The sequence below is a fragment of the Cornus florida genome, unplaced genomic scaffold (genome assembly GCF_030987335.1).
Source record: "Cornus florida cultivar Cherokee Brave unplaced genomic scaffold, ASM3098733v1 CherokeeBrave_3.0.0_Hap2_Chr04, whole genome shotgun sequence".
NCBI classification, from domain to species: domain Eukaryota; kingdom Viridiplantae; phylum Streptophyta; class Magnoliopsida; order Cornales; family Cornaceae; genus Cornus; species Cornus florida.
In genome coordinates this window covers 21,986,103-22,010,152 of record NW_026775574.1, presented here as the reverse complement: position 1 = coordinate 22,010,152, position 24,050 = coordinate 21,986,103, and the positions used below count along the sequence as shown (strand labels likewise).

General features: G+C 32.1%; 2 protein-coding genes across 4 annotated transcripts; both read left to right on the top strand.

The window, feature by feature from the left end:
- Positions 1 to 11,330: 11,330 nt before the first annotated feature.
- LOC132302970 (TORTIFOLIA1-like protein 4) lies at positions 11,331 to 16,351 on the top strand. Its single transcript, XM_059799987.1, has 5 exons — positions 11,331 to 12,539; positions 12,631 to 12,739; positions 13,872 to 14,410; positions 15,225 to 15,739; positions 16,023 to 16,351. The coding sequence occupies exons 1-5, from the start codon at positions 11,733 to 11,735 to the stop codon at positions 16,024 to 16,026; spliced, it is 1,974 nt and encodes a 657-aa protein (XP_059655970.1). The 5' UTR covers positions 11,331 to 11,732; the 3' UTR covers positions 16,027 to 16,351.
- Positions 16,352 to 18,780: 2,429 nt separating this feature from the next.
- Positions 18,781 to 22,493, top strand: LOC132302969 (uncharacterized). Of its 3 annotated transcripts, none has more exons than XM_059799986.1 (8): positions 18,781 to 18,936; positions 19,699 to 19,924; positions 20,020 to 20,157; positions 20,325 to 20,403; positions 21,224 to 21,295; positions 21,456 to 21,528; positions 22,020 to 22,076; positions 22,187 to 22,493. In XM_059799986.1, exons 2-8 carry the CDS (start codon positions 19,757 to 19,759, stop codon positions 22,260 to 22,262), a joined length of 663 nt encoding a protein of 220 aa, XP_059655969.1. In that variant the 5' UTR covers positions 18,781 to 18,936; positions 19,699 to 19,756; the 3' UTR covers positions 22,263 to 22,493. The 3 variants fall into 3 exon arrangements, with proteins under 3 accessions (XP_059655969.1, XP_059655968.1, XP_059655967.1); XM_059799985.1 differs by having other exon boundaries at positions 18,784 to 18,936; positions 19,708 to 19,924; positions 22,172 to 22,493; XM_059799984.1 differs by having other exon boundaries at positions 18,784 to 18,936; positions 22,172 to 22,493.
- The last annotated feature ends 1,557 nt before the right edge of the window (positions 22,494 to 24,050 follow it).

Sequence of the window (24,050 nt, the reverse complement as noted above, 5' to 3'; positions counted from 1 at the left end):
TTTATCTCTACTTTTCAATTTTCATTTGCAATTCGTATATGTAATCTTAATGCAAGATGATATGAAACTCTATATGACATACTATTTAAAATTTATCTGTATAGTATTACTGCCACTAAGCTTCTAGACAGGATTATATGAAATACTATTTAAACCTTATTTTTTCAATGTAAAAAATACATTGAGAATGAAAAGATTTTGGGAATGGAATGTAACTGACTATGAAAATTGAAAATGTTTTATTAAAGAAAAAATGAAAGACTTAAAAGGAACAATGTTAAAATTTTAGTTCAAATTTATGAAAGAGAGGTCCACAATTGAATCTAACTAATTGGAAAAAAAAAAAAGCATTTGAATTATGATTAAGACTCGAAAGGTCAATGTTGAAAATTTCCATTCAAATTGAATCTAACTTGATGAAAAAAAGGAGGAGGAGAAATTGAATTATGATCGAGACTTGAAAGGGCAATGTTGAAAATTTTAATTTTAATTTTAATTTTAATTTATGAAAGAGAGGTCCACAATTGAATCTAACTTAATGGAAAGGCCTAAAAGAGAAATTGAAAAATTAATTGGTAGAGAGTGATTGATGTATTTCAGAGTGTGGATTAATTGGAAGATGCAACCGTCAAGTTATTGATTTGAATTAATCGGTTTATTTTGTACCTCAATATATTATTTATCATAATTCAAAACTATTAACCCATTGGTTCAGTTTGGTTAAACGAAATTTTTTAAAAATTATAAAAGAGAGTTATTTTTTTAACCCAATTTTCAAAAAATATTTCTCAGAAATTATCAATGAAGCATATTTTTTTTTAATAATTTTTTAATTTCAATTTTTTAAAAACAAAAAATTATTTTCAGAAACGAATCAAACATGCTCTAATTTTATTAAAATGACTTGAGAGTTTGGATAACAAAAAATGAAGATTTGTTATTAAACAAATGCAATATTGGATTGAAAAATTCTGCCTTGGTTGCATGAACGCAAGTAATGGATTATGCAACCCATTCCATTCCCCAAATTTCTTATATTCTCAAAATAATAATAATAATAATAATAATAATAATAATAATAATAATAATAACAATAATAATTAATTAATTAAAGACAAAAATAGTTTTATATAAAAAAATAAAAATAAAACATCAAATTTTAAGTCCCTGTCAATCCATAATCGATTAAGAGGACTACTGATAATGTTTTTGCATAGAGAGGAGAAAATGAAGAGAAGAACAAGAAGGATTTTTGTAATGCACATTCTGTAGGCAGTAGGCCTAAAAATATAATAACGTTTTTGCAAACAGAAGAGAAAGAGGAAGAGAAGAGAATAGGAAGGAGGGTTTTTTTTCTTTTTTTTTGGTCCTTCTTTTTTTCTCTAAAATTTTAGGGTCATAAGTACATATATAAACGGTAGACGACCCTTCATAACAAACATCTTAAAAGCATCTTTTGGAGTCTAGAGTGTGCAACTGTTTTAATAAAAAAGAAGTTTTTAAATTAAAATTACAATGTATAAAAGAATGTAAATAGAATCCACTTTTAAATATGTCTTTAGGATATATTTTTTTCATTATTATACATGTAAGTGTGAAAGAAATTAAATTTTTTGGGAATTTCATTATTATATATGTAAGTATAAAAGAAGTTGAACTTTTCGGGATAACAACTGTGTGAAAAGTCACGTATATAGATGAGGTTTTCTTTTCTTTTTTTTTTTTTTTTAGTTATTTTAAAAAAAATGCTAACTTTTAGAATAATTTTCAGAAAAATTATTGCATGCAAAGTCTGTTGGTGCGTGAAAAGTGACATATATTGCCTAAATCACGTGGTGAGTGAAAACTTGTGTATAGGCAAAATTTAAAAAAATGATTTATTTTATTTCTTGCATTAAAATAACTGTTTTTTGTATAGCTTGAATTAAAATAACTGAATAAATATATATCAATATTAGAAAACGAATTCACTTTTATTTTAAAATATTGCTGACTTTTGGAATAATTTTTAGGAGAATTACTATGTGAAAGGTTTGGTGGTGTGTGAAAACTGACATATATTGCTTGAATGACGTGGTGAGTGAAAAGTCATGTATATTGGCATAGGTTCAATAACAGATTTATTATATTTCTTGCATTAAAATAACCATTTCTCCTATCCCAAATTAATAGTTTATTTTTTCTTTTTAGAGTGTCCCAAATTAAATGTCCACTTTGAAAAGTCAAACAAAATAAAAACCCTTCTAACTTTTTAAAAATCTTACAATTTGGTATTATATATATTTAAAGTTTGAAGGATAACTTAGTAATTTGAAATAGGAACAATACATTAATTGCATGTCCCCTTAAAAAATTATAAAACCAGAGATGGATAACTAATAAAGAACGAAGGGAATATATATATATATATTTTTTATATCTTGAATTAAAATAACTGAACAAATGTATATAAATATCAAAAGAAGAATCCAATTTTATTAGTAGTTATTTTAAAATACTGCTGACTTTTAGAATGATTTTCAGAGAAATTAATACGTGAAACGTCTGGTAGTGTGTGAAAAGTGACATATGTTGCATGAATGATGTGGTGAGTGAGAAGTCACGTATATTGGCATAAGTTCAATAACTGTTTTATTATATTTCTTGCATTAAAATAACTGGTTTTGTTTTTGGGTTTTTTTTTTTTTTTTTTTTTTTTTTTTTTTTTTTTTGTATCTTGAATTAAAATAACTAAATAAATGTATATAAATATCATAAAACGAATCCACTTTTATTAGTAGTTATTTTAAAATACTGCTGACTTTTAGAATGATTTTCAGGGGAATTAATACGTGAAACGTATGGTGGTGTGTGAAAAGTGACAAATGTTACATGAATGACGTGGTGAGTGAAAAGTCACGTATATTGGCAAAAGTTTAATAACTGATTTATTATATTTCTTGCATTAAATTTTTTTTTTTTTTTTTTTTGGAATTAAAATAACTGAATAAATGTATATAAATATTAGAAAACGAATCTACTTTTATTAGCAGTGTGTGTATATATATATATATTTAAATACTTATATCTTAAACTATTATAAAAGAAAATATAAGTACACAAGATTAGCTGCTGATGTATAAATAAATGTTACAATTTTCCCTTATATGTATGTATATATATATATGTACATGATGTGTGTATATGTAATTCTGTATGATAATATAAATAATAATAATAAAAAGACCTAATAAAGGGGAAAATTGTAACCTTTATTTCAACATCAGCAGTATCTTTCCATTCTTATATATTCTTTTATCATAGTTTAAGATATAAGCATTAGATGCAAGCTATACATATCAATAAATGATGTGTGTATTTGTAATTCCATATAATAATATCAAAAGATTAATTAAACAAATCACTAGATCTAATTATGATTAATACTTCTCAACCAAAATTTCAAAAAACTGACAGATAAAGAATTTTATTTTGGAAACTGACAGGTAAGCTTATTACCTTAATTAATTTGATTAAAGGACTTCTGTCTTTAGAGATGAAGCCAAAAAACCAATCGATGATTGTTCTTCTGTAGCCATGTGGAGTTGCAAAGACTGATAATATATATGCACAACACTAATGTATTGTTTAACATGAACATACATAGCAGTGAGGTCCATGGACCATCACATGGCCCTAATCAACCAACTAGGGCAGACAACCTATTTTTCTCATTGTTTTAGGGTTTCATATGATACAAATTATTGTCTTGGCATGTTCTATTTGCATCTCTAGGGTTTATACTTCATGTTTGCCTAGCTAACGTTGTCATATTATCATGTATAGTAGGTATCCTATGCCACCAATATGTAGTCCAAATCAATTGTACCAAAATTGAAGCTCATTTACTCTGTGACCTAGAAATAATGTAGTTAGCATAAGCCTATCAAGGTAGATGTCTTGATAGTTTAGTGACTTAGTGCCTCTCGTAAGTCTTAGAACACTAGGTTTCTGACTCTTTGCATCTATTAATTTAACTATTAATACCTTTTGCCTTAAAAAAAATAAAAAATAAAAACCTATCAAGAGGACCATTGTGAAATTTTCTTTTCCTTCCGACTCCTTCAATTCAAAAGGGACAATGCTATTCATGTGGAGGACTTTAGTAAAAGTGTCAAACGACTAACATTTTCCTTAAATGAGTGGTGAAATAAAAATATTTTTTTTAAAAAAAGTAATCTTGCTTTCATTTCAAATATATTCTTTAAATAGTTACATTTTCCTTCCTTGTTTATTTCAATATGATCTATGACGTCCCTTTACATTGCTTATACAACAATTTTACATTACTTATGAACAATTATATTAATTATATCGTCTTTTTTCCTCACTCTCAATCCTTGTTTATTCCAATGTGATCTGCCATGTCCATTTACATTGCTTATACAATAATTTTATATCACTTATGAAACAATTACATTACATCATTATTTTATGGTGTTGCGTAAATTGTTACTATTGTACAATAATATAATGCGTTGCACTAACTATTAGACACAGAAAAGGCATGAAGGATCCGGAATCTAAATTCCTAAACATGATATTTAGGTTAAAATTGTCAAATCATTTCCTTTTTCCTCTCTTGTAAAAGAGGACCACATTAAGGTAATGACATAATTTCTGTGCACCTTAATGGATGAAGTCACAATCAAGTTAAGCAAGACATGTTCATAAATCATAGAGACCCTAGTTTCCTTCCGAAATCCTTCAACAAAACACACAAAGAATCAAGACACTTGACAGTGAAATTTCACAACCATATATGATATGAAATAAGCCTAATATTGGTGCCACAAACCACAAGCCAGAGATAAGATCGAAAGGGACATATCAAACAGTTGATAGTGATTGTATGGCCACTATCACGTGCCAAGTAAGAGAATGTCTTTGGAATGGTGCCTCCCTTCCATTGCTTATCCTCTCAATCCACAACCCAAAATTGCCCCATACACTATCTCTTTAGATATGTAACATATGTGTGTGTGTGTGTGTATATCTTCTATGTATGTACTGATTGCATGTGGTGGTGTCTCCTAAGAAGGAAGAAACACATGCAACAGATGTAACTGTATTTGAACAAATTCAGTGGTTTTGAACCTCCCCATGTGAGTGAGTGAGTGAGAGTGCATGGCTTTCAAGGACAATTGTTTTATCAAATCATATGGGGTTCTGACTGATCTATTCAGTCAACTGTCAACACATGCAACATGTGTTTCAAGAATACTATACATCCCAAAATCTACATTTATGTTTTGATCCAAACATGATCTAGCTAGCTCTTTGCTACTCCTTATCACAAGTCCCAAACACTTTATTGAGTCCTGGACATCATTTTTGGAACACATTCAATTCAACTCATGTATCTACCTAAACTTATAGATTTTTCCTTTGTTTTTATTATTATTTTTATTTATTTTTGTGTTTTTTAAATTGATAGATGGTAGAGAAGTCATTGTTTATTGCAATGGTTCAAGTTTGAGAGGTCATTGTACAAATGGCACCAAAGGTTGGATTTGTCTCAAGTTCTTGCCTTTCTCCACCCAACATGTATGTGCGTACCATACTACCATTGCATTACTTATTTCATGTAAAGCAATATGCAGATTAAACACATATGGTAACTCAACCAAGTAACATTGCATTATACATAAAATTATTTCATGCAAAGCAAACACGTATTAAAAAAATAAAATAAATAAAAAACCCATCTATATATTCAAATTTCTGTACTTATATTTGTTATACTTTACCTTTACCTCTTAATTAATAGGTTAATTATTTTGGGCATTACCTAACTGTTTAGTTGATAGAGTTCCCAATCCATTTTGGGGAGACTCAAACCTTCTACTTTTCATATTGAAAAGAGAAGAGATATTTCTGGGTCAGAATCCTTGGTGTAAAATGTATTTTCAATTTTTTAAATTGTTATCAAGGGTATTTTAATCATTCAAAATTTTGGAGGAGAGGCAAACAGATGTTCATTAATCATAACTGAGAAAATAAATAAATAAATAAATAAATAAATTTTAAAAAATGGGAGTGATTTGATCACTTCAATAGTAGGAGTTAAAGTGCTACAAAATTGAAAGTACTATGGAATTTTGTAATGAACCCGCTTGTATACCTTGTTTAGAATTTGGGACCGGCATGTGTGGATTTTCCATATGTAGGGCCAACGTTGTTGATTGAATTTATTTTCATGACATTTAATTGGTTCAGTTTTTTAAAACATTTCTTACAAATTAAGAAAACAAAAATTATTATTAAAAACTTTTTATCTAAAATATACTTACATTTTTTAAAAAACTGAGTTTAAATTTTAAAATGAATTTTTGAAAAATTAATAATTCAACGAATTATTATTCTTGTGAGGTCCACTCCATTAAATACGTCATAAAAGATGTCAGTGGCATTGTGTGTTGTTGTGGTGTGAATGCAAGGTGTATGGCGCCATGCGGGCGCCGAAATGTGAGACGGTGTTTTGAGACTGGTGAGAAGTACAATCCTTTTCAACATATTAAATTTAGGGCTAGAATAAAATTATCAACTGATCCTCTCAATAAACAAACTATCATATTACTCTTCATACTTTAAAAATTATATCATCTTACTCCCTCTCAGTTAGTAAGCTAAGAGAATCATATCACGTGCAACAGTTGTATCAATTTATTAACTAAAATAACCTTATAATTTATCATAACGAAATTACACTTTTCACACTATAATTTTAATTTAATAAAATATTAATATACTATCAAAAGCATTATTGTCATTTTACAAAGACGTGATAAGTTTTTTTTTTTGTTCAGAGAGTTGTTTGACAATTGAGGGGGTTATATAACGTTTTTGAAAACAAGAAGGGGATTTTATGATTTTAGCCCTTAAATTTATTTTTAACTTATTAAATTGAATATATTGAAAAATTATAATGTTATAAAGTAAAAGAAATACGTTGAAAAACAGAATTAATTGCCACTACTGATTTGCTATTTTTGTGAGAGGGTGTGATTTAAGTATGAGGCGATGAAAAGTAATATATACACATATATGTATGTATGTATGTATGTGCGGTGAATTAAATTTTACTAACTCAGAGAAAGAAGACATTTTTAGGTCTCTATTGTGTTTTTATGTTTCTTTTGTATTTATGACAATTTTTACCAAACAATTTTTTTTTTTTTTTTTTTTTTTTCAATATTCTCTATTACTAGTGAGCTATTTTTGAAAAAAAAAAAAAAAAAATTCATGATTATCATTTTTGGATATATATATATATATATATATATAAACTATTGCCAGACATCTTTAGACCATGTTAGTAGTTGTTGCAAAATTAGTTAGGGCTTCAGATTTTATTAAGAACGTTTATGTCATCCAAAATTGATGAGTTGGTGGTTAGGTTAGCTAATATTATTGGGGTTGGCAGCTTAGCAAACCTAATGATCAAAACTTGTGATGTCCAAATAGCAAAATATATATATATATAGAATTTGGCACCTAAATAGCAATTAATATAAGAAAATTCAATCAGAACTTGTATCTCTCTGAGATTTTGCTTCAAACAAATTTAGATCTTTTGTTGGAGAGGTTGACTTACTGCATCAATGCCTATTTGTTGGCTCTTACATCCACACTTTCTTAAAAATATATACATAATATATTATATAAATTACTAACAAAATAAAGTGATAGAGACTACATAATCCATTTTAAAACTTGTCCTCATGAATTTTTTGGGAATTAAACTAACGCATCCATGGCATAAAAGAAAATTTTGTTAATTGGGAACAAATACTATCTCATTTTTCTCTAAAATTTCTCAATTTTTTTTTTTTTTAAGAGAATACCAAATGTAACACTGTGTTATGTTTTTATAAAGAAAAATGATTTTAAGACTACAGAGGCCAATGAATGCATTTAACCGAATGCATCCAAGGCCTTTGAAGGCTGAAAATGGGACCTACTTTCGGCCTTCAAAGGCTTGTACGCTTTCAGTTGATTGGATTGTCTAGTCTCTTCAACTAGAATGGCAGTACTTGCTCAAATGTCTAACTTCTTATTTGAATCTCAAAAATGGTGATAACGTATGAAAAATGTAAGAGAGTACCAAATGTAACACCATGTTATATTTTCATAAACGAAAATAATTTTAGAATCGAAAATGCCAACTGACGCATTTAATCGAATGCATCCAAGGCATCAGGCCGGAAATGGGACCCACTTCCGGGCTTGAAAGGCCCGGATGCTTTTGGTTGATTGAATTGTCTAGCCTATTTGACTAGAATAGCAATACTTGTTTAGAAGAGAATGCCACGGCTTATCTAGCTTCTTGTTAGGATCTCAGAAATGGTGATAAATGTATGAAGAAATGAGAGACAAATACAACACCATGTTATATTTCCACAAAATAAAGGTACAACTTATCTGGCTACTTGTTTGGATCTCAAAAATGGTGACAATGAATGAAAACAACAGCACACTACTAATATGCCAATCCCTTTGCCTATGAGCCTAACAATCCAAACAGAGATCACATGGGATTCTAATTAGTTGTCAAACTTTTTTCCTATAAATTAGGAATATATGTGTATATATATATATATGCCATTATAACACTTGACAATTTGTATGTTTTATGCCCATTTTTGCACTTATTGATAATTTGATACAAGTATTATTGCATTTTAACTTGAATCACGGAGGCATCTTTATTTTTTTTTTTATTATTATTTTTTTAACCAGCATCTTTGTTCTTTTACACCACCTAGGCCTTCAATTTATTTTCATCTTTCGGTTAGAAAACTTCAAGAACTGTAATTGTGCTGTGGCGGGTAATTAGGAGGTTAGGTAGATGGATAGGGTTTGATAAAAACCCTAGCCATTTAGTAGGTCCCACACCATTGACCCGCATCCATCATCGCCATGATCACATGCATCATAACTGTTGAACATTGAGCTAAAGAAATAAATTCATAAGAAGTACTCCAATTGCACAACTTGTTTTGATTTTGGAAATTTTTTTTTTTTTTTTTTTTTTTAAGTTAAAAACAAACACACAAATAAAAAAATTAAAAAAAAAAAAAAAAGACAAAAAGAAAGGCTTGTACTCGAGTGTATCTCATCTACCTCTCAAAATGAATGGTGAAGGTTCGAGTTTTCAAAGGATCAAAGTGGGTTATAAAAATAGTACATTTAATTTCCCATAACATGACATACTGTTGGGTTTGGGAGTGTCTAATCCAAAAGGTTAACTTATTAGGTGAAGTTTTCAATTACCCACTTCACCCCTAGGTAGGGAATTTTGAGAACTTGCCTCTTATACTAGTTTGTTATACCCAAACCGAATGCAAAAATCTCAATCCACCATGACTTGTATGGGGGTAATAGCCACTCCACCTAATAAAATAACCTTTTGAATTGGACACCCCTAGACCTAACCCGATACATACAAAGTAGTTCTAGTAAGGCTCAAACTCTTCAACTCTTTCAAAAAGAATATGACTACCATTCAAGATAATGAATTTTATTAATCATGCAATTGCCCACAACTACCACTTATATATGGCTAAAAAAATAAAAAATAAAAATAAAAAAGTAAGAAATTATTAAGTAATCCGGGGACTATAGTGGTATTGGCTGTCAAAAATGTTACACCTTATCTACGCGAATAGAAATAGCATCTTAATATTGCAACAGAATGATTAGAGACTTAAAATAGTACTAAAACTCTAAACCCGTGACACAAAATTAACTAAAATTAACACATTTAGATTTGTGTATTTACTTGTGATTATCAACCTCACATGATCGTGAATTATATGTAATAATTTCTTGTGCTGAATAAACAAAAGTGAGAGAATCTTCTAGTTTCACTATCTGGTGCTTTTACTAGAATAAAAAAAAAACGACGAGAGAAAGAGACTTGGTAGTCTCACACAGTCAGACTCACTACCCCTAATTTAACGCAAAGGTGTGATTTTTTACTAGAAAAAACTTGCCACTGCAGAGTCACGTGATCGCTTCTGCAAAAGAGAACTTTGAACAATTCTGCCACGGTCCACTCCCAGATCTCCTCATTCACATGCTTCACATTTAATACTTCCTCCTAGATCTTTAAGTACTTTGCTTAATTAATTAAATACCATTACCAATTTGCATACCACTTCTACTTTCAATATTCCTTTTACTTTACTTATTTTTTTATTATTATTTTTTTAAAAATCAAGTAAACGTTTGGATACACATCTATAATACTGTCTTTAACAAGATTCGATCGCTCAACTTCCCATTGTTAAAAGAGAGACCATATCACTTATCGGTCCATATTACAATTTCTTTTAATCATATTAATCATACAGAAGACGATAAATAATATTGTTACGGAATGAACCAACAATGTATATTAAGTTCTACTCGTCACGGTTTACTAATCCTTATTTCTTTCACTTTTTTTTTTATTTATTTATTTTTACTGCAAGTGCGGTACTCGTCAGCGATATGGCGTGTATTGTTTGGAGCTTTTGGTCCAAACCCACTAGAATTATTTTCCCTCCCCTCCACTTCTAACTCCCTAACCCTACTAACCATTGCTAAATTCAAAAAAAAAAAAAAAAAAAAAAAAAAAAAAAAAAAAAAAACTATTTATTTTATTTTTATTTTGACAATAGGATTCTAATTATTAAATTGTAAGTAATTTGGTATATATAGAACAAATGTCTACATTTATGATGAGACCTAAACCTGAATTTTTGTGGATGAAATCATCCATTCTCGGGATAACTTCTTTTTTCCTTACTATTTGGTGAGATTTTAGCATCAATTCTCCTCTAATTTAAATTAATGTATGACATTAACATCTGTCACATACTTGGATGGAACTGTTTCATCCATAAATGGGGACACACACTTAATCAACAAAAGAAAATTAAAATTACTGTAATTTTAATATTTTAACTGTAACATTTTTTAAAAAAAAAAATTTTTGGTTAAATTAAAATAACAAGAAAAAAAAGAAAATGAAAATTTTCTAAGCACGCCAAAAGTTTGATTAGCAAGTAAAAAGGAAAAATTTTAAACAGTTGAAAAGTTTGGTCAGCAAGTAAAAGAATAAATAAATAAACTTTACATAATTATTTAAATTTTTCATAAAATTTTGCAACAAAAGACACATAAAAATTTAAATTTCTTGAGAAAACTACATGAATATATTTTTATAACAAGTTTTATGTCATTCAAATTATAAAATATATTAATTGCCATACAAGAAAGCCTCCGAAACAAAAACTTTCCATCTAAACAAACAAAAACCTAGTATTTAATGGAGTTCCCTGCTTTATTCTCTATCGCTCAACGAGTGAGAGACCCCCGCCTCGACTGAAGTGAACCAACTTAAATATTGCCTGCACTTCCCCATCCTTCCCGATCTCCATTTTCTCTCTCTAATCTCTCTCTTTATATATACATACACGCATATATATATATATATATATATATATATATATGTATATGCATATGGTGTATATACTCCTTCCACTTGACATTTGATAGAAACCGATAAACTGCATCAGGATACAAAATAAACCGATAAACTGCGCCTATCTCACCACCAAAACCGGTGGCGCAACCTTCTCGTCCTCCCTCGCCAACGCCGGATTCTGACACACAACGACACAAAATAACGACACTCCACCGCAATGTCTCTCCCCAAACGACACTCCTCAAGTCCGCCGCAAGACAATCTCAAGCACAGAGTGATCACGTGCCTCAACAAGCTCTCCGACCGGGACACTCTTGCCGTGGCCACCACCGAGCTCGAGTCCATCGCTAGAAATCTGACGCACGACGCCTTCTCTCCCTTCCTCACGTGCCTCTCCACCACGGACTCCTCCGAGAAATCGCCGGTGCGCCGCCAATGTGTTCGACTCTTGGGCCTCCTCTCCGCCGCCCACGGCGACGCCCTCTCTCCGCATCTCTCCAAGATGATGTCCGGCGTTCTCCGCCGCCTTCGTGACCCAGACTCCGCCGTCCGCTCGGCCTGTGTGGATGCCGTCGCATCCATGGCCTCGCAGATCACTAAACCCCCGTTCTCTTCGTTCTTGAAACCCCTCGTGGAGGCAATTTCGGTCGAACAGGACTACAATTCGCAGATCGGTTCGTCGCTGTGTCTCGCAGCGGCAATCGAGGCCTCTCCTGATCCAGACTCCGCTCAATTGCAGAAATTGTTACCTAAATTGTTGAAATTAGTGAAGAGTGATTGCTTCAAGGCCAAGCCGGCATTGTTGTCGCTCGTCGGCAGCATTGTCAGTGCCGGTGGTGCATCGAATCGTGGTTTATTGAATTGTTTGGTTCCCTGCTTAATTGAGTTCTTGAGCAGTGAGGATTGGGCGGCGAGGAAGGCTGCGGCTGAGGCATTGGCGAGATTGGCGTTGGCAGAGAGAAATGCCTCACCGGAGTTTAGGTCATCGTGTTTGGCTTCTTTGGAGAGCCGAAGATTCGACAGGGTAATTTTCTACTACTGAGTCATATATTTAATTTTTAATTTTTATGTCTCAATTTGGTTATTTTGATCTCATTGAATTGAAATTGTAACAGGTTAAGGTTGTAAGAGAGACGATGAATCGGAGCTTGGAGTTGTGGAAGGAGGTCCCTGCGGTTTCAGAAGAGGTTGTGCCTCAATTTCAAGTTAAATCATCTCCTAAAGGTAATGCTTTTTTTGGTTTACAATTGTTTCAGTTTTTTATTATTAATTTCTATAGTTATAATTATATCTGAATGCCAAGTTTGTTTGTGCTTCAATTATTGCATCATGCATGTGAATTGATTAATGTATGAATGAGTGAAAAACACCTGTTTTCTTTGGACATAATGTTTGCTGAATTGTGGATTGGATAGTAATAAAGGTTTCATTTGTTTTGGTACAAGGAAACCAGGAGAGTATTTTTTAAGGTTAATAAGCCTGTGAATTTAAGAAATATGAGAGCCAGCATGTTTAGTCATCATCGTTGCCTTTATCCATATGGATGGAGTCGGCCACATTAATTCTCTTTTTCTATGTTGTTTCTATTATACGCCATGTCTTTTCTTAGATTTAATTTTTTGAAATCATTTTTAATTACTTCATCCCATGTAAGCCTTGGTCGCCTTTTTGTAAATGTTGCATCCCAAACATTTACCCCGAAAAGAGTTGGGGAGGATATTTCGTTGTTTTAAAGATGCTTATGGTTCGTCATTGAAGAAACTTCTATATTTGTTTTATAAGAACAACATTTTTTGGCTATGTTATAAAGGGAACTAGTTTTATTAACTATTGGCATGTCATGCACCTGTTGACGCGACACCTGCATCTTCCTGTGTTTGACATTCGTTAAAGCATATGCATCTTACTTTTGAGAAGTTGGATTTACTGTCTGTGAGTCCTAGTATATCATGTGATTTCCTGTTCTTTGAGGTTCTTCTGTTTGAATGCACAATCTTTTTGATATAATATAAATCAAAAGCACATGCATATAATGCCCTTTCATGTGCCCTCGTTTATGGAATTTTTGTTTCCAACACAGCTTGCATCAGACCATGAAAAAACTGGTTGCATGCCCACAAAGCTTGGTACATTGGGGGGTTTCCAATTTCGTTTCTTCTTTTCTTTTTTAAGAGCATATAACATACCATAGGAAAACATTTTATATGATATCAATTTGTTAAATTTGACCTATGCACTTGAAGAATTGGATAAATTGCTCTCGTGTTTTCCTCATCCTTCCAATTAAAAAATTAAAAATGAAAAAGTTGTTTACACTTATCTTATGTATGTTAATTTTTCTTTTCCGTGAGACCAGATAACAGCAGCAGAAGCCCACCTCCTGTCACCAAAAGTTCCCCTGATGAAGGTTTTGAAACTCCTCAGCAAAAGAAAAACCTCTCTAACAGGATGCCTTTGTTAGATACCGTAACCTCACAAAGAAGTCCACCAAAGAGTAGTGTCAAGAAACCCTTGTTCTGTAAGCTGGACAATGGTAAACCCTTTGATAGGGATGTTGAAGTTGCTGTACCCCAGCCTCCCTCCTTGGAAGTCTCTTCTGAAGAGAGGGTTTCAGATCCAGGAGCGAATGGAAGCTGCAGGAATCTGAAGCCGGAAACAAAACGTGTCCTCATTAATAAAACCTGTGATGAAAAATTGCACAAATTTGGTGGTTTGAGATCTGGGTGTCGTGTGGTTCCTTTTTACGAGAATGATGATTGTGATTTGGATGTGGTAGAAAGCAATGCTGCTGAAGAGGATTATGGGAACCAGAAAGAAGCCGAGGATCTGTCTTTGATCTGCAAACAGCTTGTTCAGATCCAAAACCAACAATTCAGTCTGTTTGACCTTCTCCAGGTAATTGTTACTGAGTCTACTATCTCCTCTCTCTAAATGCTATGTCCGGTTGCACTATAAGAACATATTTGCGCCTGCATGGTTCTTCTGTGTTCTATTTTCCGATAATAACTAAACTAAACATAAGTTGGGAAAATGCTTTGTTGAGTGAAGTAAACTAAAAATAAGTTCAATTGTTAATGAACTTTAAATGTTCTCAATTGTTAAACTAAAAATAAGTTCACTCTTGTTAAGTCCCTGGATATTGCATGGTTAGATTCTCTTAGGATGCATCGAATTATCAATGATTGTAGTTTAACTAATGAGAGAGAATGTCGTTAATCATAATATGTTTTTATTGTTTTCTATCTGCTTTATAGACCAATTGAGAAAAGGTTTGGTTATTTCACTTGTATATTTTCTCAAGTTAGTTGGAAAATTGATGAACAACTTTAACTACATAGATAGAAAATGGACTTCAGTTTCGTCACCCCACAAAAAATAAAAATAAAACAATAATAATAAATAAGTACATAAATAGACCATTATCACCACCACCACACTAGAAACCTGACTCAACAAATGCCTTGTTGATTCATCTAATTAAGAAAATGAATCTTTGAAATGGTCCATGCTTCTTTACATGGTTTGTGATGGATACCTTTCTAAAATATATTGCCTGTGTTTTTTCGTTACTTTTAAGCAAGTTGATGTCCATTTTTCTATTTTGTGAAACAGTGTAAAGCTTTTACTTTCTTATTCTATTTAATTTCGAAAAACGTTGCATTTGTTTTAAAGAATCATATTCTGACTTTTTCTTTATACTTGATTATAGAGGTTCATTGGCAGCTCCCAAAGTGGGATGAATTCTCTGGAGACACGAGTAAATGGTCTGGAGAAGGCACTGGATGAGATATCATGCAATTTGGCAGTATCAACAGGAAGGATGTCAAATACGGACTCTGCAGGAAATTCATGTTGCATGCTACCTGGTGCAGAATTTTTGAGTCCGAAGTTTTGGAGGAGAACAGAAGGCCATACTTCTTCTTCAAGGTTCTCTTTTTACGGGAGACATCATTCACCAACCGTCATGCGTAATATGCCCAATAAAGATGCCAATACTGAATCGATAAAGCTGGATAGCACAAGGGGACAACACTATGGTGGGGGTGGATCCGTTGTGAACCCAATGCCAGATACCCGCAAGGATTCAAGGGGAAATCTCGAGTCATTCTTAAATAGAACACCAAAGAAAACTCAAGATGCGGAGAGTATACGAATTGCTGTTGCTGGTGGCCTTGATGGGGCTTCATATTCTAGTCGTATGACATCAGTAAATATAAGCAGCAGGTAAATAGAGATTTGTATTAACTCCTAACATAATTGTCTATCGCAAATAATTTTGCTTTTCTGCATTTAAGGTCGCTTCTTGTGTTTGTGTGTGTGTTGTGATTAATATGCAAATGTGATGTGTGCCACATTCTTATCACTGTTTCATCATGGAGTAGGGTTTATCGAGGGATAATAGGAATTGCTTAGATTCATTTTTTGTATTTCTTGTTTCGCGATGCTCATGAGTGTCTCTAAAAATTAGTTCTTGAGAGTATTACTGATTGTTTTCTTCTTTTATCAGATGATCTGTGTCGAATGAAAGTTGGAGCTACGAAGAGCAATTTTGCTTAGATAATTCGACGTGGGTCAATCATCACTTGACAGGGAAGGAGAATGAAGCCGATTAATCATCTGGGCAGTCGAGCTTTCCATTGGAGGTGCATGAATATGAAATTATGTGATAGAATGCTCTACTTAATTATACCGGGAAATGAAAAACGTTTATTTGATCACGAAATCCCTCATTAGAGTGACCAGATTTTGATAATTAGTGGCTGTATATTTGATTTAGGTTTAATTTGCGCGGTTGTCAGGAAGATGAATAGAATTTGTACAGAGTGGTTTTATGCACCTTCTTGTCTTGTCTTGTCGTCATTGTTTTGTATAGCATTTTAAGTTCTTACAAAAAAAAAGTATCACTTTAGGTTTTCAGATGAGAATATATTCGGTGTGTCGTGCTCTGGATGCCAAGACAATTGTGATGTGCACCGGCACACCGAATACCTTCTCATGTGCATAGCTGGATCATGCCTGATGCCAGGCGTTGGTGTTTTTTATGCAGCAGACATAGAAACCCCGAAGGGTACAAGCCCAATTAAATGGCTAATATTAGTCATATGTCCCATCAAAAAAATAAGCGTCACAACCCTGCGAGCAAATGTTGGTATGACATTTCAAATAAATAAATTTAGCAAATGTAGCTTTACTAAGGCTGGAACTACAATCTTCGGATGAAACACACCAAAAAAAATTATACAAACAGAACATTTGCCATTTTAAAAGCTCAAAAGAGGAGGAGAAGAAGCAAATAAAGGCTCACTGAGCATATATATATATATATATATAATTAGTCTAATGTTTTATGCAAGTGGGGAATGACGTCATTAACGTCATTCTTTATTTACATAAATTTATGTGTTTGACCAACTTTCTATCATTATTCAGGCAAAAATGTAAAAAAAAATCTGAACTATTAATATATTACCAAGATTGCAAATACTCCATGAACTATCAAACGTTGCAAATTGAACCCTACACTATAAAAAAAGGTTGCGAAAAGGACCCTCTTGGTCACCGGATCACATTTTCCGGCGACCAAAAAAATCACCAAAATACCCCCTTATTAATTTATATAAAAATTGTAAAATATCAAAAATATATAATACCCATATTGCAACTAACCAATAGTTAAGGGGTATTTTTGCAATTTTGCCTAGTAATAGTAAACCATATCAATAATAATATTATTAATAATAACTAATAATATTAGTAGTAGTAATACTAATACTAATAGTACTAATAATAATAATAGTAGTAGTAGTATTAACAATAATAATAGTAATAGTAGCAAAATAATAAAAATAAATTGCTTAGTTGCAAGATATGTGAATCACTTTTAATCCTACAAATTAAAAATAAAAATAATAATTTAACAATAAGAATAATAATAACTAATAATAATAGTACTAGTAGTGGTAGTAGTAATAATAATAATAATTTAAAATAATAACAAAAATAAATTGCTTGATTAGTTGATTAATAGATCCATATACCTTTAAATAATTTTTGCAAGCTCATAAATTATAAAAATTAATTAATTAATTAAAAAAATGATGATAGTAAATATATATGTACATACACACATATGTATGAAAATATTTTTTAAAGTGAAAAATTAGGTGAATTTTTATTTGTTTTAAAATATCTTCCTTGAAAAATATTTTTTATATAAATTTTTTGAGATAAAATATATTTTTTTAATTTTATTTTTTGGTGTTTGGCAAAGGCCTGAAAAAATTTCCAAAACAAAAGCATAAGTTATTTTTCGTTAGGTTTTTGTAAATTATTTTACTTAGTAAATATTTTACTTAAATTTTGGAACACCAAATACCAAAAAATAAAAATAAAAAATTATTTTCCATCCAAACAAATGAAACCCAAAACAATGGTAAAGAAAGAGAATATTAATGAATTAATGCAACGCGTGGATTCTATTTAAATTCGTAATCTATCTATTGGTCACTTTCTTTTTGCATTGGTTAGTTTGGTATTTATTCACGTACATATATATAATTAATGAAATTAAATGTTTCTGCTGTACTTTTTGTTTTTGGTGCACTGTTAGTCTGTTGCAAATATTACTATTATTTACCCCCACAAAATACATATATTACTATTACACAGTTAACTCAACTAGCACATCATTTTTTTTTAATTTATTTATTTTTTAATAATTTATGAGCTTACAAAAATTATTTATGGGTATATGGATCCATCAAGTAACTAATCAAGCAATTTGTTTTTGCTATTATTTTAAAATTTTTTTATTATTACTACTACCACTATTATTATTGTTGTTCTTGTTGTTTTTTTATTATTCTTATTGTTAATTTGCAGGGGCTAAAAATGATTCACATATCTTGCAACTAAGCAATTTATTATTCTTATTTTACTATTATTATTATTAATACTACTAGTGCTATTACTATTATTATTAGTAGTAGTATTAGTATTATTACTACTAATATTATTAGTTATTATTAATATTATTATTATTGATATTGTTTATTATTATTAGGTAAAATTGTAAAAAAAAATTCTGAATTATTGGTTAATTGCAATATGGTCCCTGAAGGGTATTATGGGTATTATATATTTATGCTATTCTACTATTTTTATATAAATTAGTTAGTGGGGGCATTTTAGTAATTTGGACCCTCAGGTCGCCGACTCGGTAATAATTCAGGTTTTTTTTTTTTTGCACTTTTACCTATTGGACACGGAGGACAAAAGTAGAGTAACTAACAAGCAGGAAGTACATTGCGTAAGCCCTTGTTATCTCAAGAACTTGATTCTTTGATTGCCTTTCAACACCAGTCAGTTGTCGTTCTCATCTCCGGCGGGCCTCTCCGATTTCTATTTCCGATCACGAGTTGGTAAGCTCTATAACCTAACACACGCGCGCGCGCTCACACATACACGTACCCTTTATGTGTAAAAGCGCGGGTCATGATCGAATTGGCTTCTTGAATTCGATCTACGATGTATCTGTGGATTGAAAAAAAAAATTCCTTAGTTTTTATGTTATTATTTTAATCTATGTGTTTGTTTTTGGTCCTGCAGTCGTTGAAACAATAAACTTTTTGTTTGCTTTCTTGAAAAATTAGGGAAAGTAAATTAAAAAAATATTGAGTTTGAAAGAATTGGTGAAATAGAAAGGAAGATTCAAGCCTTGTTTTTGTTTTTGGTCCTGCAGTTGTTGATTTGGTTTATTAGAATATTTCAAGAAAGAAAACCAGTCCAATGCCATTGTTCTGTTAATGACCGACATTTAGTTCAAAACCCAGATTGGTGTTGAAAGGCAATTAGGAATTTAGGAAAGGGATCAGTTGGCTTAGTGTTGTTGAGTATTTTCATACTTCAAAGTATATAACAGTGCCAACATGTAAGACTTCAAATTGGTTTCTTCTAGTTTCCTTTGCTTTCTCAGCAACCAAACAGGGTTTTAATGAATTACGGATATAAAGAAGAAGGAACACACAGAAAGAAAAGAAATACACATTGTAAAGACATTTAGAGACATACATGAATCAGACACATGAGCACACTACATGGGAATTTTTCCCCCTCTTTCTTTATAAATATTTCTAGTTCTACAAAGATTACTGTGAAATTTGATTGTATATCCTTATTACTAGTTGCAACAGGATCCTGGACGAGGTGAGATAGGGGTATTCCACGTGCTCAAAAGAAATTATGACAGAACAGAAGAAAGTTCCATGTTTGCTTGATCTATGTGTTCAAACAGCAGTAGATAATGTTAGGTATCTTGGGGATGTTGGGGAAACAGATATACATCTCCTTGCGCGCATTTTACCACACTGTACATTTGATCAGTTGATGCATGTCGAGAATTCGACAGAAGTAAGACAAACTATCTTCTTCATTAATCATTAAATTGGTATAACATGGTTCAAATGATCTCGGAATGTTTAATTACATATTTATTTGAAATGCAGGGAAGAGATCTTAGCCCAGTAACTAATAAATTGTGGAAGAAGTTTTATGAGAAACAATTCGGTGCTAAGAGTACTGAGCTTGTAGTTGAGAGGATGAAACAGAGGAAAGTGTCATTTAAATGGAAACAATTGTATGAGGTAATCATTTTTTTGTTATTTCCCTTTATCTGAAGTTATCCGCAGTTCTAATCTTTCCTATTTCTTGATTATATTTAGGTAATTGCATTTTCAATTCACTAAGAATTTTTAGATGGAGTTTGATTGTAAATGAACTGCTTTTTAACAATTGGGTGACTTACTTCCAGGCAAAGACAAAAGACTTGGAGGCGGCTCAACAAAAGTCATTTGATCGAATCAAGGAACTATATAAGAAGGAAGATGCTCGTAAGATCTTTATAATCTAATTTAGTTATTTCCTTAGAAACCTTAAATGCACACGTCAGATTAGCATTTACTTTAACTGAGAAATAACGGGAAGGGCGTGATTTGATCAATTTAATAGTGATATTACAAGGAGGTTTTGTGTATTTAACCCTATTTTATTCTTGTATCACATTGTATGATACAATTGTATAATAGAAGACCTTCTTCCTGTGCAAAGCTTTCAGTTCTATATAATTTGTTTAATTTCCATATAATGACCTGCTGGAATTTCTGAGCTGTTACTGATTTAGTGTTTGGAGCATTTAGATTAAGGCTTAAAGGTAGAGAAGAAGTTTCACTGTTATGAATGAAGGGCTTATTTGACAAAAATAAAGGGAAAGAAAACTACTTGTGAATTAAAAAATAAACATATAACTGGAAATAGAAGTAAAGAAGAATCTATGAGAGGTAACATACTTACAAGAAGCATGGACACTTTTATCAAGGAGCCGTATCATTGTTAGACATGTGTGTCCGACATCGACACTTCTCAGACACTTTAGGACACGTGTTTGACACATCTTGACCATCTCCATAAAACACGTGTTTGACACACTTCAGGAAAATGAATAAATTTGTTGGTGTGCCTTGCATTAATACGAATTTTTGTCCAGTCATATTCCTTTGATAAAATTATCAGTCTCCCATTTAATTAACAAAATGCTCTCCGGATCATATTCTACCATCACTTCTTGGTCTCAGATGCTGTTTCTTCAAATAGATTCAAAGTTTTGGTGCCTTGTTTATATTGAAATTCTTGCCAATTGCTTAATTCTTGCAGGGAAGCAAAGCCGTCAAGTTCAGATTTGCACGAAGGTTCCACCTTCAAGCAGTAAAAGAAGCTTCTATGGAGGTATACTTTTTGTTTCCTGTTGAGTCCCTTAGTTCATTGGAGTCCAGTGATCCATTATATGAATTTAGACAATTAACAGCACCTTGCATAGGCTAAGACACTGAAGTGGATGCATTTTGTATTGGTCTTTAATTGTTTTACATTTAAAAAATGTTTGTAGGTGGACCTGGTAGCAATATTTCCAATACGAAGAGCAACGTGATGAAGAAGGCAAAACTGGAATTTCTCAATAGGTAAAAAGTTCTACAAAGATGAAGTTTAATGTTGGGATGTCTTTTTTCTAGACTAAACAATTCTAATTAAAATTCAGGAGGACATTTATAAAACATTATAGCTAATGTCCTAGGTGTATTGGTAAAATATTAGCGAGGGCCTAAGAAGTGTGCCATATATTTCAGATTAAAAAAAATATTGTTTAATTGTTCAACACGACCAAGATGTGTCTTACACATCTGGGAGTGTTTGAGAAGTGTGGTTGCCCCTAACTTGTACGATCAGAAATGTCTGCTTCTTAGCTCCCAAATATATCAACCTTGTAAAAGGATGTGGTGGTATAATATGTGACTTAAAAGACCTTTAAAGATTCTATCAGAAAGATCTTTCATTTTAAATTTTGCTACATGTGTATGTGCTGCTGGGACTTGCATATTGTTGGGTCCTTGTGCTCACCTGAATGCCAAATGTAGAAGAATTTAATTTTATTCTCTTTTTTCTTTTTAAACAGTCGAGAGGTGAAGAATTTAGCAGCTATGAAGAACAACTCCTTGCAAAGGAATCACTGGTAAAGTTCTTTATTCTCCATATTTGTCGGTATATCTGGAGAGCTATTTGTATATGCACTTTGTGAGACATTGAATCTTGCTTCTTGTTATACAGTATCTCTTTTATGAGGAAGCCAGGTGGTTTCTCTGGGACAAGTTGTGCTTCTACTTCCAAACTTACTAAGCCGATTGGGAGGAGAGTCTAGAAGACCTTTTGTCAATATTAGGCGTTGCCGTTGGATGAGCAATGTTTGGATGATACATTAGCTTGAGCCTCACAACATGGTTCTAAAGTTTTTTTGAATCTTCCATGGTCCCATTTTATCCGGGAACCAAGTTGAGGGCTTCGGTCCAATATATTTAGTGTACATAAATTGCATATACAGGATAATGGGGTCCAAATTCGAAAAGCATTTACACGATCGTTTGGTTTGAAACTTTTGGTCTTCCCTATTACACACTAATATGAATATGGAGAGATGTAAGAACAATATCATGATTGTCTATTTTGTGTGTAGGTTGAATTTTTTTAACATCTTGTGTTGGTTGAAACTAAACTTTTGAGTACACCTGTGCATTACAAAATGTGGGAAGAAATCAATCTAGCCCATACAAAATGTAGGTGACTTAAACTTTATTATATGTGCGCACTCTCTTTTAAGGTATAAGGTCTTTTGCCTATTTCTTCAAAACTTCTTCAACCTTGACAGCCCTCTCTGCTACCGTCAATGTCTTGACTTGAACTGAACCTGTAAATTGTAAAGCAATGCTCCATCTCAGAGTTAAAAAAAAAAAGGGCTAGTTTTGTGCAAGCACGGGTCTGGGAAGGGTTAAACGCATGCAACCTAACCGGCGGAGAGTTTTCACAAGTAAATATTTCAAGAACTTAACACTAGGGTTCATAATGCCGTGTATATTTGCTTAATGGCGTTAATTTAGAAATGGAAGATCATAATGGTCTTGCACACTAGAGCATTTTCTCACCTAATTGCACAATTTATGTGGTCGGGACTCAGCATGAAGATGATTCCTTCATCTTAAAGGTCCAGCGGAAGAGAAAAGGGACGAGAAGTGAGCGCAGCTAGGGATGCCAATTTTTACCGCCCCGTCCCGCCCCGTTAATAACGGATATAGGAACACTTTTTATACTGTTGGGGCGGGCATGGATACAAATTTTGTACCCGTCGCGAGTCACGGGACAGGTAAGGGTTCAATATACATATCCTAGGGGCCCCGCCCCTTCCCGATTTAATATATATATATATATATATATATATATATATATATATATATATAACTTATTTTAGCGGTTTACCTAGTTACCCATCTCTTACAATCCTAATTTAGGATGTAAACTTAGTATTAAATTTACTTTTATTTTGGTTATTGTGGAAGTTGGAGCTTAGAACTTCTTGTGATTTGGTTGTATTAAATTTTTATTTTTGTTTATTATGTTCTTTGAATTATGTTATGTGCATGTTATTTTTTTTATTTTTGTTGGGATACATAATTTCATTTATATTGTGCCATTTCCAGGCTTTCCATGTTTACATAACAGGAGTTTAAGTTCCAAAAAGTGGGAAAAAAAAAATTTGTTAGCGGGACGGGCACGGAGACATAGTATTTCCCAACGGGACGGGGTTAGATATGAAAATCCAACCCTTCGCGAGTCTCGGAGCGGCATGAACTTGACAAAAATTAAAAGGGGCGGGGCGGGATTTAGGAAAACCCGCTCCAAACTCGTCCCATTGCCATCCCTAAGCGCAGCTCACACCCATTATAAGGGCACTCGCATGATACCTTATTCTAAGTGATCTGTGATGTTCCATTTGGGCTTGTCTGTTTATCATTTTTGTTTTATGTTTTTGTTATTTAATTCGTGAAAAACACAAACAAGTAGCTAAATGTTATGCAATAATTGATTATTTAATAAAACAAGCAAAACCCGACAATTATTTAATAAAACAAGTAAAATCCGACTGTCTATCACAGTC